The following is a 13,388-nucleotide window of genomic DNA, read 5'->3' as shown; positions in this document are numbered from 1 at the left end:
TCCTAATGAGGGGCAAGTGGTTGTTGTCCTAATCAAGCTCCTAACCATCTTTGTAGCAGGCTTCCAGTTTATATACCTGAGAAGAGGGAGAGTCAAACACCAACTCAGTAGCAGTCCAGGTGCAAAGAATCTGCCATCTTTTCCCTGGGACAGTTGGCAGTTGTTAAGTGCAGAGGAGCTCAAGGCAATCAAACAGCTGTCAGCTACTATGCACAAGAGCAGGGAGGGACCAGTTACAAATCAGGCTGGTGTGAAATGGACCGGAGCCTGGGCCAGTCAAACAGTTGGCAACTGCTCAATGCACAGAGACTCAGATCGATGAAGCAGTTATCAGCCCAGCTGCTAAATGTAGAGGCGCAGAGAGCAATGAAAAAACTGGTAGGTGTGCAAGAGGCGCTATATGAGCAAAGAAGCACCTTTTAAAAGTGGTGATTTTCTTTATTTAGCAGGGGAGAGCAACTGGCCCTCTCCACCCACAGCACAGTACCTCCAGCGACTCTTGCTGGTGTCTGTCTTATGTTTCTTTTTAGCTTGTGAGCCCTTTGGGGACAGGGATCCATCTTCTTTATCTCTGTCTGTCTGTCTGTCTATCTATCTATCTGTCTATCTATGTAAACCACTTTGGACACTTTTGGTAAAAAGCGGTATATAAATGTTTGTTGTGTTGTGTGTGTGTTGTGTGTATGTGATCCAACCTTCACCTCGATGCCCATTCCCAGAAGGTAAGACCCTCCGGGACTTTTTATGTGAAAGAAAGTCCTCCTAAATCCATGAAGTCTTCTCATTGATAATAATAATAATAATAATAATAAACACATTTGTATACCACCCAAAATGCAAGTCTCTGGGCGGTTTACAGCAAAACAATAAAAACAACAGACAAAAAGATTAAAACATTACAACTATTAAAATTTAACATGTTAAAACTATTAAAACCACAATTAAAACAATATCTAATTAAAAGCCTGGGTGAACAAATGCGTCTTGACCACCTTTTAAAAAGCTGTAAGAGACGTGGAGGCTCTTATTTCATCAGGAAGTGTGTTCCAAAGCCTCGGGGCAGCAACAGAGAAGTCCCATCCCTGAGTAGTCACCAGATGAGATGGCACCTGCAGATGAACCTCTCCAGATGATCTCAATGGGCGGTGTGGTTCATAGCAAAGAAGGCGTTCTCTTAAATACCCAGGCCCCAAGCTGTTTAGGGCTTTATAGGTAATAACCAACACCTTGTATTTTGCCTGGAAATTTATTGGCAGCCAGTGCAGATCTTTTAAGATAGGAGTGATCTGGTCTCTCCGAGATGACCCAGAGACCAACCTGGCTGCCGCATTCTGAACCAACTGCAGTTTCCGGACTTTGTACAAAGACAGCCACACATAGAGCACATTACAGTAATCCAGTCTGGAGGTGACCAGCAGATGTACTACTGTAAGAAAGTAAGTAAAACTTTATTTCAGTCGTAGACTGGCAATACAACAATATAAAACAAATAAGAAAATAATAATAATAACAATATACAATCTGACTACATGTATACGCATTTGGCATATTATATAACAATATTTGGCCACAATATGAATAACATCCGAATTAAGAGATGGACCACTGTTCTGAGGTCATTTATCTCAAGAAACTGATGCAGCTGGTGTGTCAGCTGAAGTTGATAAAAGGCACCTCTGGCCACTGCCTCAACCTGGGAGACCAGGGAGAGGTTTGTGTCCAGAAGCACCCCTAGGCTACGATAGATAGATAGATAGTAGGCTTATACGGGAGTCCATTCTTGCTCGCAAAGCTGAATATATCATTCTGGTCTGCAAGTGGCACTGTTTCTTCATTTTACTCGGTTATGCCGGCTAGCTTGTTCCTAACTAACTATAGCCTTTGGGAAGATGAGCATAGAAAACTGTGCTTTACTGAAATGCACCGCTGGACTGTTAGCCCAGCTACATAGTTCCAAAAGAACTCCTTCTGTGAGGTGAGGAGCAGAGATTGTTTTATCTTAGAAGGCATTTGGGGCCCTCTGAAGAGCTGGGGATTCAAGGCTGCGGGTCCCGGGTTTATGAAACCACATAGTGTCAACGCTAGTGGAAGAAAGGGTGTGAACATAACAGCGCTACTGGATCAGGTCCAATCTAGTCCAGCATCCTGTTTCACACAGTGGCCCACCAGATGCCACTGAGAAGCCCAAAGGCAAGAGCCCTCTGGCTACTAGCCGGAGGGCTACAGGCCACCTCCAGCCTCAAAGGCAGGGTGCCTCTGAGTACCAGTTGCAGGGGAGTAACAGCAGGAGAGCGGGCATGCGCTCAACGTCTCCTGCATGTAGGCTTCCAGAGGCATCTGGTGGGCCACTGAGTGAAACAGGATGCTGGACTTGATGAGCCTTGGGCCTGATCCGGCAGGGCTGTTCTTATGTTCTTAAGAGGTGAGGGCATGCCCTCTCTCCTGCTGTTACTCCCCTGCAGCTGGCATCCAGGGGCATCTTACCGCTGAGGCTGGAGGTGGCCTATAGCCCTCAGAGCAGCCATACAAGGGAGGCTCCTCACTTGCCCACCCCAAAATTTGCCCAGGTCATCAGCTGCTTGCTTCACAGACTCTGCCTCCCCATCTGAGCTGCCCTGTTCCCTGCGTGCAGCCTGCCTGCCGCAATGTTTTCGATAGCACCACACTGAAATGCCACATGGTTCCTTGGACTGGATGGATGGACGGAGGGATGGATGTATTTTTGCGCGTAATATTATGTGTGCTACATTTTGTCTTTAGCATTTTGTGTACTATGCTATGAGTCTGTGGAGAGAGGAAGAGTGGGCATCTCTAAATGAAGTTGTGTTAGAATTTTAGAGATTATAAACATTCATGTTTGACATTATGTCTGCCCCCTTCTGGAACTCCTGCTCTGACACCATGCTCATCAAGACTCTGGCGCAGACAAGAGGTGTGCTGGATATTCTTGGCCCCTTACTTTCATCTCCGATATGCACATCTTCTGGGCCATCATGAAAGTCCCATCTGCTTCTGGGAAGCACAAGGCTTTCTCCACCTGTCGCAGTGGTGGATACCACACCATTCACACATAGCTGGTGACTGGAAGTGATGACTGGAGAAAGCCAGGAGAGCTGTCAGGGCCGTGGAAGCAAATAAGTAAGGGGACCTTAGATATTTGCCTTGGATTGAACTTAGTTGAGTTGAATTGCATTTGAATTTAGTTAAAAGCCTTGACTTGACCTCCAAGGGATGGGAGGGGGAAATACAAGAGTGAGAATATCTTGGTGGAACGTTTTTTTCTCCATCAGCTGAAAAACCACAAATCAAGACAAAATGTTGGTGGAATGCAGTGAAATGAAATGTAACTTGTTGAAACTGCAAGGCAATTGAACCTAACTAAGGCGAAAAGATGAACCTGTTACAAGACAATGAAATTTCCCATTGATTCTCAGACATGCGTAGAGTACTGTGAATGCTGATGTGTCTCTTTGTAAAATGTGTAAATACTGTGCTGGTAGAACAGAACTTTGCCTAGAGCCACATACCTGCCTTTAGATGCACCTAGGCACAGCTAAGTGCTTTGCTTAGGAAGCCAGTGTTGGAGCTCTGTATGCTCAATGGTCCATCTCAGCTGAAAAGAGAAATACGGCAGGGAAATAAAATCTGTTTACAGGTGCCTAAAGTCAATGTGAAGTTTGATTTCTCCCACAAAGCCTTGATGTGTTCTATCCAGAATCTTTTATGTCTTTGTTTAGAAATTTGTCCTTGTGGCGATCCTGTAAAGAGGAGATGGGGTGGAGTCAGGAAGGAAAAGGGAGGGAAAGGAGAAAATGGAGTTGTTGCTGAATAAATTCTTACTTAAATCTTAAGTGGCACGGCGGGGAAATGCTTGACTAACAAGCAGAAGGTTGCTGGTTTGAATCCCCGCTGGTATGTTCCCCAGACCTTGGGAAACACCTATATCAGGCATCAGTGATATAGGAAGATGCTGAAAGGCATCATCTCATACTGTGAGGAAGGAGGCAATGGTAAACCCTTCCTGTATTCATTCTACCAAAGACAACCACAGGGCTCTGTGAACACCAGGAGTCAAAATCGACTCGACGGCACACTTTACCTTAAAATCTATATATGACCCTGTGTTTGTGAGGGAAGCAGCTATAAAACAATTGGTGATCAGATTTTGAACCCGCTAAGCGTGTGAGCCTGCAAGGCTTGTGAATGTGCCTTCAACTTCATTTCAGTGCATTACTGGGCTTCCTACTGTTGCTGCTGCTAGTTGCCTTTCGAGGTTCCTGACCTGCACAACCTCTGAAGGTAAACCACTGCACAACCCCTATCAATCCAGGACTCTGTTGTTCCCTGGATGTTCTCTCTCCCATTAAGAGGGAGAGAGAGAACACAATTCTGGCTTTTGAGATCTCTACATAAAGTAAATTAGAGGCAGTCGCTGATGGATGGACATTCTGCAACAGAAGAGCATTTGCATCATCTGTTCCCATGTAGTCCGAGAAAAACAGGAACTGCTTCCGCGAGATGTTCTTGCAGGATATCACTTAAGCTCCCACAGAACAAAATCCTCCCTCGGGGAGTACCTCAGGGTAGAATAAAAAGGTGTATGAACACAGATTGCCAGCAGATGGTGCTAAGAATACAACTCAACCTTCTTAGCATGCATTTCCTAGTTTGTGTTCTCCACGTCCTCGTCTCCCCCTCCCCGTGGTAATTTGTGCTGATGTTGTAATATATCCACATCTGGAAGGACCCATGGAATGAAATTCCTAAACACTAAGTCAAGACACTGAGGGTGTGGTCCAGCTGAGAGCTCCTTCTCCTTCTGCAGCCTTGGTTGTGTTGGGGCTGCTGCTAGTTTAGTCTCCACTTTCCTTGGCTTTCTGCAGAACTGTGGGCAAAGGTGACAATCATCCCTAGAGCATGGGAATATGTGGAAGTGCCCACTTGGATCGGAGAGCTTTCCAAGGCCAGGTTTGCAAAAAGAGCCAACCTCCGATGCCAGGACAAGTCCTTCCGATCAAGTTGCCAAGGTTCCAGGCCAACCCAAATTAAAATTAATTCTTCTCTTAAAGTGTGGATTTGTTTTGGCTCCACTGATGCTGTCCTTGCAGCCAAATAGGTTAGTCACTGTCTGGAATGGCTGTGTTTTCTTCCCTTCGAAGATCTCCCCCAGGCATGGAATTGAACAACTCCTGAGCAGTCACAGTTCCTGGAAGTTCTCTTCAATTTTATTGGCTCCCATCTCTTTATGAGTGGGAGAGTCATGATGATGATGGTTAGATGAAGCCTCCATGTCCAGAGGCAGTATGCTACCAAACACCAGTAACTGGAGTCAGAGAGCAACAGTGGGAGAGGCTGTACTTCATGCCCAGCTTGTAGGCTTCTTGGCATCATAGGAACACAGGAAGCTGCCTTCTACTGAGTCAGACCATTGATCTATCTAGCTCAGCATTGTCTGCACAGACTGGCAGTGGCTCTCCAAGGTTACAGGAGTCTCTCCCAGTCCTATCTGGAGATGCCAGGGAGGGAACTTGGAACCTTCAGCATACAGGTGCTCTTCCCAGAGGGGTCCCATCCCCTAAGAGGTATATCTTGCAGTGCTCACACATGTAGTCTCCCATTCAAATGCAAACTGGGAAAGACTCTGTTTAGCAAAAGTGGCAATTCATGCTTGCTACTGCAAGACCAGTTCTCCTCCCAGCCCACATCTGGTTGGTCACTAGGGTGGGAAGCAGAAGGGATCCAGCAGGACTTCTAATGTCGTTAGGTCAAGAGGTTTCATAGGAGAAGTGCTTTTTTTCTGCAACCCCCTCTATTGTGCTGTATCTATTTTCTAGACTGGCTGGCATTCAGGGTAGAAGAGGCAAGCCATTGGAGTTGTTCTCATGACCAGAGTAGGAGGAGTATCCAGACAGGCTCCTGGCCTCATGCGGGCTCCTGGGAAACAGTGGTGCTTTGGCAAAAATTGAGGTAGGAGAAGGGTGTGCGTCCTAGTCACAATCTGGGTAGGATGGGGTGGGACATATTTTTTCTTTACCCTCAGGATAATGCTGGGTATTATGGATATGCAAAAAATTAGACCGAATCATTTCAAATCCGAATCAATTCGACTCGAGTCTGCTTGCACAGAATGGGATTTCTTTGAATTGATTCTAATTCACCTGAACTCAAACTGAATTCACTCAAATTCTATGTGAATTCGATTCAAGTTCAGGTGAATTAGAATCTATTTGAACGAATCCCATTCTGAGCAAGCAGATTCGAGTCGAATTGATTCGAATCAAATTCAAATCAATTGGGTCGGATTTTTTGCCCATCGCTACAGGTTATGCAATGTGGGTTAGCCAATGCCACCCTCCCCAGATCAGGGCTAGCACACCATCACTTCCCTCTCCTCCTATTTTGATTTTTGCTGACACACAACAGTTTCTTGGAAGTGCAGACAGGACTTGGAGCCTGACTAGATGCTTCTTTGTCCCATCCCGTTGTGAGAACAATCTGATGGCCAGTGTTTTCAGCTCCAGAGAGGAAGGTCTACATCAGAATCTCTGCACAGTTCTGCAGGTCCCGTGTGATTCCCCATCTCAGCCTCAATTTCTTGTCCATAGAACCTGAAAAATTAGGGTGGGTTCGGACATTGTTCCTTCACTTGCCAATGTTGGCATGGGGGGTAGTGGCATGAAACTGACTCCTCTTTGCCCGACAGGCCACTGAAAACAGAGCATATTATCCAAACTGGCAAAAAAGAAAGAAAAAGTGGGGGGCGGGGAGAGACTCCTTCAGGTAGACTGTGCATTGGGTTCCAGGTGGGACATAACATTTTTGCATGCTGTGGATGAATGAGTGGGGGAAATCCTCTTCAAAAATAATAAACATTTTTGTATCTCGGTGATTTCCTAAACAGCAATAGTAAGAAATGGATCGCACACAAGAACCAAGATGGTCTTTTATTTATTTATTTATTTATTTATTCCACTGACCATTTCATGTATGCAATCCTGCCCCCACCCCCTTTTAAAAATTCTTTGTGTGAACATAAACATCCCATCTGGTTGTACAGCGAAAACTTTGCACGGCCCAACGCTTTACATCTAAAAAGGAGAGGAGAAGAGAGAGAGAGAGAGAGAGAAAGGAGGAATCCCCTGGATATAACAAAGAACAGAAAAAATAAAACCAGTTGGACCTCCAAACTTGGCATTTCTATATAAAACATCGACTTCAAAAATCTGAGTCATTCTGCTTGTATATATAAAAAAGTTATGGTAGGTAACAAAGTGCAAGTAACAAATTGCTAACTTTTAAGTAATGGCGTTTGATTTTTTTTTTTAAAGTACTTTAAAACAATACTTTCCATACAGTTTCTCGCCATGATTCCATCATGTATCGACACAAATCCTTAGGCAGCCTGTGCCTTTGACAGTCTTTCTGTATTGGTGTGGAAAGAAACGGGAACAATGAATAAGACCATCAGGAAAGGACAAGTATGGAACCAGTCAAAGAACTTGGATGTGCCTCGTTTTGGCAAAGTGGGAACCAACTGAAGCTAAAAATGCTGCAACTCAAACAATAAGGATGTCAGATTTAACTTGTAAATGGCTATTTCTAAAATCTGAGGACTGGATTTTCCTTTTTGAGGGTTATCGGTTCTGATGGGCAATGGGCATATGTATGTTGAGAATTGTATTGACAAAATACCATTTCGGCATCCAGATATGCCAATAAAAACCTTTGCAATTCTAAGAACAAACCTTGCCTTACAACTGTTAAATCCTGGAATTGCAATTTTCTATTTGGGTCATTTAACTTTGGAATGCAAACAAAATTTCATCTCCGCTCCAAATTGAATGTATCTCCTGGCTTCATCAAGGTCCATGGAATTTCCAATGACTGCTACATTATCAGCAGCGCCCAGTGATGTATCTGTCGCTGGATGTACCACTTCGGCTGCAGATAAGATGTTTAGAACATTCTCCCATATAGATAACTATAAGCCACCTTACATATAGAAAACTAGCAGGGGGAAAGTCTGACTCTAGCTTTCTCCCGGACATTCTCCTTTTCTATGTGCAAGAAAATTTCTATATGAAATTTATTTATATGAAAGCAAATTCAAAAATCTAGCCTCTGGCCAGGAATGTTCCAACTTGCTTAAGCAAAGCAAAGTTTAACAGCTCTTCCGCTTCTAGCACCGACCTGCAAATATGGAAAGCTGAACGATGTACCACATTTCAGGCTACAGAAGTAAACATCTTTCGTTGTATGCTGAAAATTTTCCCAGAGTCTTAAATTAACTGACAAAAAAAAATGGCAAAGTCCTTGTGTGGCTGGCACTCTCAGTCCTAAATGTGTCTACTTGGAAGTAAATCCCATGATTTTGACAGAACTTGCTTCCAAGTGAGAGTGCTCATTAATCTAATCCATGGTTGAAGAAATAGTGGTACTTAATGGTGGTACCAGTACCAGACTGGCCCGTGAGTTAGCATACAGCTCTATCTCTAATTGCAGGTAAGACATAGGACCTTTACAAAACAAAAAATGTGTACATGGTTTGTTGTCATTGTTAAGTTGTCACACTGCTCAGCAACCCAACCAATCTGATTTCACATTGCCGACTTTCACGATCTTTAGGCTCTGGTCTTCCAGTTTTAGATAATACCAGTCTTTGAAGAAATAGCTGAAACCTGTAAGAAGAAGAAAAGACTTATGTATTTATGTCTATTTATATCTATTTCTGAAAGAGGTGGGAATGTGATGATCCTTATGGCTGTGTAACTGGTGCAGTCGCCGGTGAGAGTGAGGTGATGACGAACGCAGGGTAACCCACTGATACATTGGTTTCACAAAAATTTGAAGGAAAAAACTCTATGGAGGGGGGAGGGAGAGGAACTGAACAACACACCTAAGGCACCTGCCTTCAACAACAGTTCTAACTGACCAAGAGGGACCTATGAACATCTCATCATGCCTCTAGTGGCCAGAAGAGGTTACTGAGAGCAATTACTTTAAATGAGCAATACAATAATTTAATTAATTTAATACTTTATTGCTAAGAGCAATACTTTAGAATTCTCACTTCTAATGAGGAAAAAAACACCCTCCCAAACTTCCCACAACTAACTCAGTGGAATGGAATGTTCATGGAGTCAGGGGGCAGCTAACACCCAGGTGCGGGGAGCTAATGGAACCTGGTAGCAAGGAGGGCTTCAACAAAAAAAGCAGGAAATTTCTCAGCTTGAAGAATACGCTTGAAGAATTTCTCAGCTTGAAGAACACAATCATAACCCCTTCTGCTTCTGAGGGAGAAAGGTGCTTAACAGTGCCTAAAAAAATCAAGTACTCTATTCTTTTCAAGAACAAAACACAAAAAGGAGAAGACAGAAATGAAAAACTTGAATCTGATCTTCAATCATCCTCCCCCTTCTAATGAAAGGTTTTCGGTTATTCAGGAGTTCCAGTTCAAGGGGTGCCTCAGTCCTTGGTCTCCCGATGAATGCAACGCTCTTAACCACAATCTGTGCTGCATTAGGAGTGGTTTTGATTACTCTGTTGGAGACGAGTTATTTAGACAGCTCAGCAAAGTTCAGGGAAGGTCAGACTTCCTAAGTTTCCTGACAGCAGCGGGACATTTTAATGGAAGAGAAAAGGCCATCGTGACGGCCGGCAACATGCCAGGCCAGCGGCCTGTTTGGTGGCCACCGCAGAAGGGAATGGCTCCAAGAGAGTCATTCAGCAGACTGAAGGAATCAGTCACAGGAAAGGCACCAGTGCAAGCAAAGGTGGCAGCTTACCACTTCCGCTCACATCCAGCACCGCGTCTAAGTTGTCCGGGACACCGTTCCAAGCATCTGCAATCAGCTTAGGGAAACCAGGGTCCATTTTCTTCTTCACTTCATTGTACCTGCAGAAGATTTTTGGGATAAATATATTCCAACGTTAATGATGGTCAGATATTGGAGTAGGTTGCTTACGAAGCTGTCCTGTTGAATTCTGTATTCTCGAGGCTCTCGGGCAACTCAAGACTCCGGGCACCTGAGGCCGGGGGCCAAAATGCCACCCCTCTGAATGTATTCTTCCCCTCCCTTTTTTAAAGTAGAGGGCAGGAGGGTATCTTGCTGCCTTACCGGAGCCCTAGTAATTCCCTCCCTTGCCTGTTGTGAAGTTGCCTCTAACAAAAAAGACCTGCCCAGCACTGCAGGATCAGAGCCCGGATCAGGGGTGTAGCCATAATTGAGCAGATGGGTTCAAAGAACCCGGGGCCCCCAGCTCCTGTGGGGCCCCCCAGCTCCTGAGGGGCCCCCAGCTCCACCCCTCCCTATATTTTTTCATTATCTCCCTCATTCTGAGCGGCCGTCGGGGAGAGGGGTGAACACAGACCCCCTCTCCCCTAGCTATGCCCCCGGCCCGGATAACTTCATGAAAAGCAACGATCTTACCTCCAGAACTTATCTCCCGCAAAAATGTAGGTCTTCTTGTTTTTGCTCCAGTTAAAAGCCGCATTGACGCGCTGCACATCGGGAGGTAACCCCAGACTGGTGAGCGGTTTGGGATAACCTCTTTCCAAAGTGCTAGCTGAATACACCCAGTATTCGTTGCCTATGAAAACAAAGCGTCCAGGTCAGAATGATCTCCGTTACAAATGGAGCTCACAGAATGGGGAAAGGATTGCCTGGAGCAGTTTCATCACAGTTCAGGGTTCGGACATAGCATGGACTTCCGTGGAAGCTGCTCTTGGTTTTGGCAAGACCACCTCAAACCTTGGTTACAGATCTCAGTCTGAGGCCCCAAATGAACCTGGGGCCCCTCCCTTGATGTGGTTAATGCAGTAATGGACAAACTGGTCACCAAAAGCTCATGCCGTTTCCGTGTGATGTGTGAACCCTTCCCATGGGTCCGCATGATATGCACTGCCACATTTCTATCTCATTTTCTTTAAACGACATATTGGTGGTTTCCAGTTGCCAAAAGCACTTTCCTATCTTCAGTAATCCCTTACACTACGGATTTGTGTGTCTGGAGATACTGAGTCATGTTGCAGTGGAGAATGACACACTTTTCAAATTGTTTGCTGGCTCTGTTATTTAGAACACTGGAAACAAATTCCCAGTTCACCCAACACAGCTGCAGCAAATATAAATACAGAGGAAGACACACACACACACGAGCTGTCATGGGCACTGGACGTTTCCCTCTCTGCTTTCATTACTTCCTCAGCAAGCATAACTGCTGTGAGATGACTGGAAGAGACCATGGGTTTTTGGTTTGGGTCAGTAATGAATGCATGCTTCTTAGCTTCTTCTCCTTATGATCCAGAACCCTTCATAGGTGGTCCCTAGCAAGTCTGCTAAATAAGACTTCTTGAGTAATCTTAATGGTGTACAGAGAAACTGCACAGCACCGGCTCCTATGCTGTTGAAGTAACATAAGCCAGGAACCTTAGTTAACACTAAGGTTAACTGGAAAGTCGCTGTGTCAATCAGTTGCTGCACAACTACAAGTCTCCAGTAGTTGTTGGACTTCCTCATTCCCAACCCCGGTAGCCAGCAGTCAGGCATTATGGAAGTTGTAGTCCAGCATCTCCAGGAGGGCCAACGTTGTGCAACTCTGATGTAGACAATACTACTCTTCATCAGTGTTTCCTCTAGGATTCCCAGATGTTGTTGACTACAACTCCCAGAATCCCCAGCCAAAGGCCATTGCAGCTGGGGATGCAGGGAGTTTTAGTGAACAATATCTGGGAATCCCCGTGAGAGGGGACACTCCTCTCCATACCCTACTGTAACTAAGCCTTTGGCACAACATCCTCCCCGCAAACCAGTCCCTAGTTCCTTGGGCAGGAGTGCTGGCCTTGTGGTAGCGAGCATGAATGGTCCCCTTTGCTAAGCAGGTATGCCCTGGTTTGCATTTGGATGGGTGACTACATGGCAACTCTGTCAGAGATTTCCCTTAGGGGATGGAGCCATAGCTCAGTGGAAGAGCATGTGCTTGCATGCAGAAAGTCCCAGGTTCAATCCCTGGCAGCATCTCCAGGTACGGCTGGGAAAGACCCCTGCCTCAAACCTTGGAGAGCTGCTGCCAGTCAGTGTAGAAAATGCTGAGCTAGATGGACCAAGGGTCTGAGTCAGCAAAAGGCAGCTTTTTATGATCAAGCTGTTTGACTCGGTGACAATCAGAAACACAATCCTATAGGAAGAGGATGAAAACCACAGTCCTATAGAACAGGGGTAGGCAACCTTGGCTCTCCAGCCATTGTTGAACTACAACTCCTATCATCCCCAGCCACAATTTATGGCAATCCTATAGAATGAAGGGCAATTATCTCTCTGTGCCAACTCATGTGGAGCAACAATTCATGGAGGGCTGCATAAAGAGCTGGGCATCTTTGGAAGAAACATATTTATAGTAGCTGTGATAAGAAATGTGATTCCATCAAATCAGCCCCTTCTAGTACAGCAAGCAGTGGGAGCTGGAGCAGGTTTGAATGCCCTTGGGTCGTGCTTCATGTGGAATGCATACTGCCCTGCTTCTGTTGATCACTTAGGAGGGAAAATAAAAAGCATGCTTATGCAGACCATTCGGTCTTCAAGCCAGCAATACCTGAAAAAAAGACCGCTTTCTCTTCCTGCGGGGCCTCGTAGACAGCATCGATCTTTTCCGGCACCTCAGACCAGAATGTAGCTGTAAGCAAAGGACCAGTTGGTCTGTTTCGTTGGTTTGCCGTCCTCCAGATGAATCTAGGCAGAAAAATAACAGTGGTTGACAAAGAACTGATTCATTTTCACATCTGTTTCTCATCATTGCTGGCAATGGCGCATGCGCACATTTATGTGCATACACACACACACACAATCCATCAGCAACACAAACATATAATTACTAGAGTATACATTTTTTTAAAAAAATGGACTCAGGGTTGGAAATCATTCTTTTATTTGGGCCATAATTCTGCTCAACAGACACCTTAATGCAACATACGTAACATTAACTATTTGTAACAACTGCTCCAGCACTAACATTAATTCACGTGCCGAACAAAATAACGTATTTGAGGCTTCAATTATCCCAGCAAATAAAGCCATTTACGAGGCACTTAAGCTTTCACAGTCAATCCCATCGCTGCGCATTGAACAGATGGATCCACATTTGGCAAATGCCAGATTTGTACTGGGCACATTACTCTGGGCGCATATGATTGTCGCAACTCAAAAGATCATATCTAATTACCATCGATCAAACAGCTTGGCTGTAAATGAAACCTGCAGCATTTAAGCCGTTCATTAGAGGAATAAAGGAGGTGAATTAGTAGCTGTTTTTCTGTAAAGGCGGGCTCCTCTTCCGATTTACGAGCATTAAAAAAAAACAAAAGGAAAAAACACCCGGCAGTTGGATCTCAG

At 45.0% G+C, this 13,388-nt stretch overlaps 1 protein-coding gene across 1 annotated transcript in view; it reads right to left on the bottom strand.

Annotated features, from left to right (window-relative positions):
• Window positions 1-6,932: 6,932 nt before the first annotated feature.
• MMP2 (matrix metallopeptidase 2) overlaps window positions 6,933-13,388 on the bottom strand; it is a 31,622-nt gene continuing 25,166 nt past the window's right edge. The window contains exons 10-13 of the mRNA XM_053271454.1: window positions 12,592-12,728; window positions 10,431-10,590; window positions 9,786-9,895; window positions 6,933-8,678 (exon numbers count right to left, since the gene is read on the bottom strand). Of these exons, the coding sequence (XP_053127429.1) occupies window positions 8,575-8,678; window positions 9,786-9,895; window positions 10,431-10,590; window positions 12,592-12,728 (511 nt within the window). The 3' untranslated portion in view covers window positions 6,933-8,574. The remainder of the gene's footprint in view (window positions 8,679-9,785; window positions 9,896-10,430; window positions 10,591-12,591; window positions 12,729-13,388) is intronic.

This window comes from Hemicordylus capensis, chromosome 9 (genome assembly GCF_027244095.1).
Source record: "Hemicordylus capensis ecotype Gifberg chromosome 9, rHemCap1.1.pri, whole genome shotgun sequence".
Lineage (NCBI taxonomy): Eukaryota > Metazoa > Chordata > Lepidosauria > Squamata > Cordylidae > Hemicordylus > Hemicordylus capensis.
The sequence above is the reverse complement of the archived record's forward strand: the minus strand, read 5'-3'. Positions and strand labels throughout refer to the sequence as shown.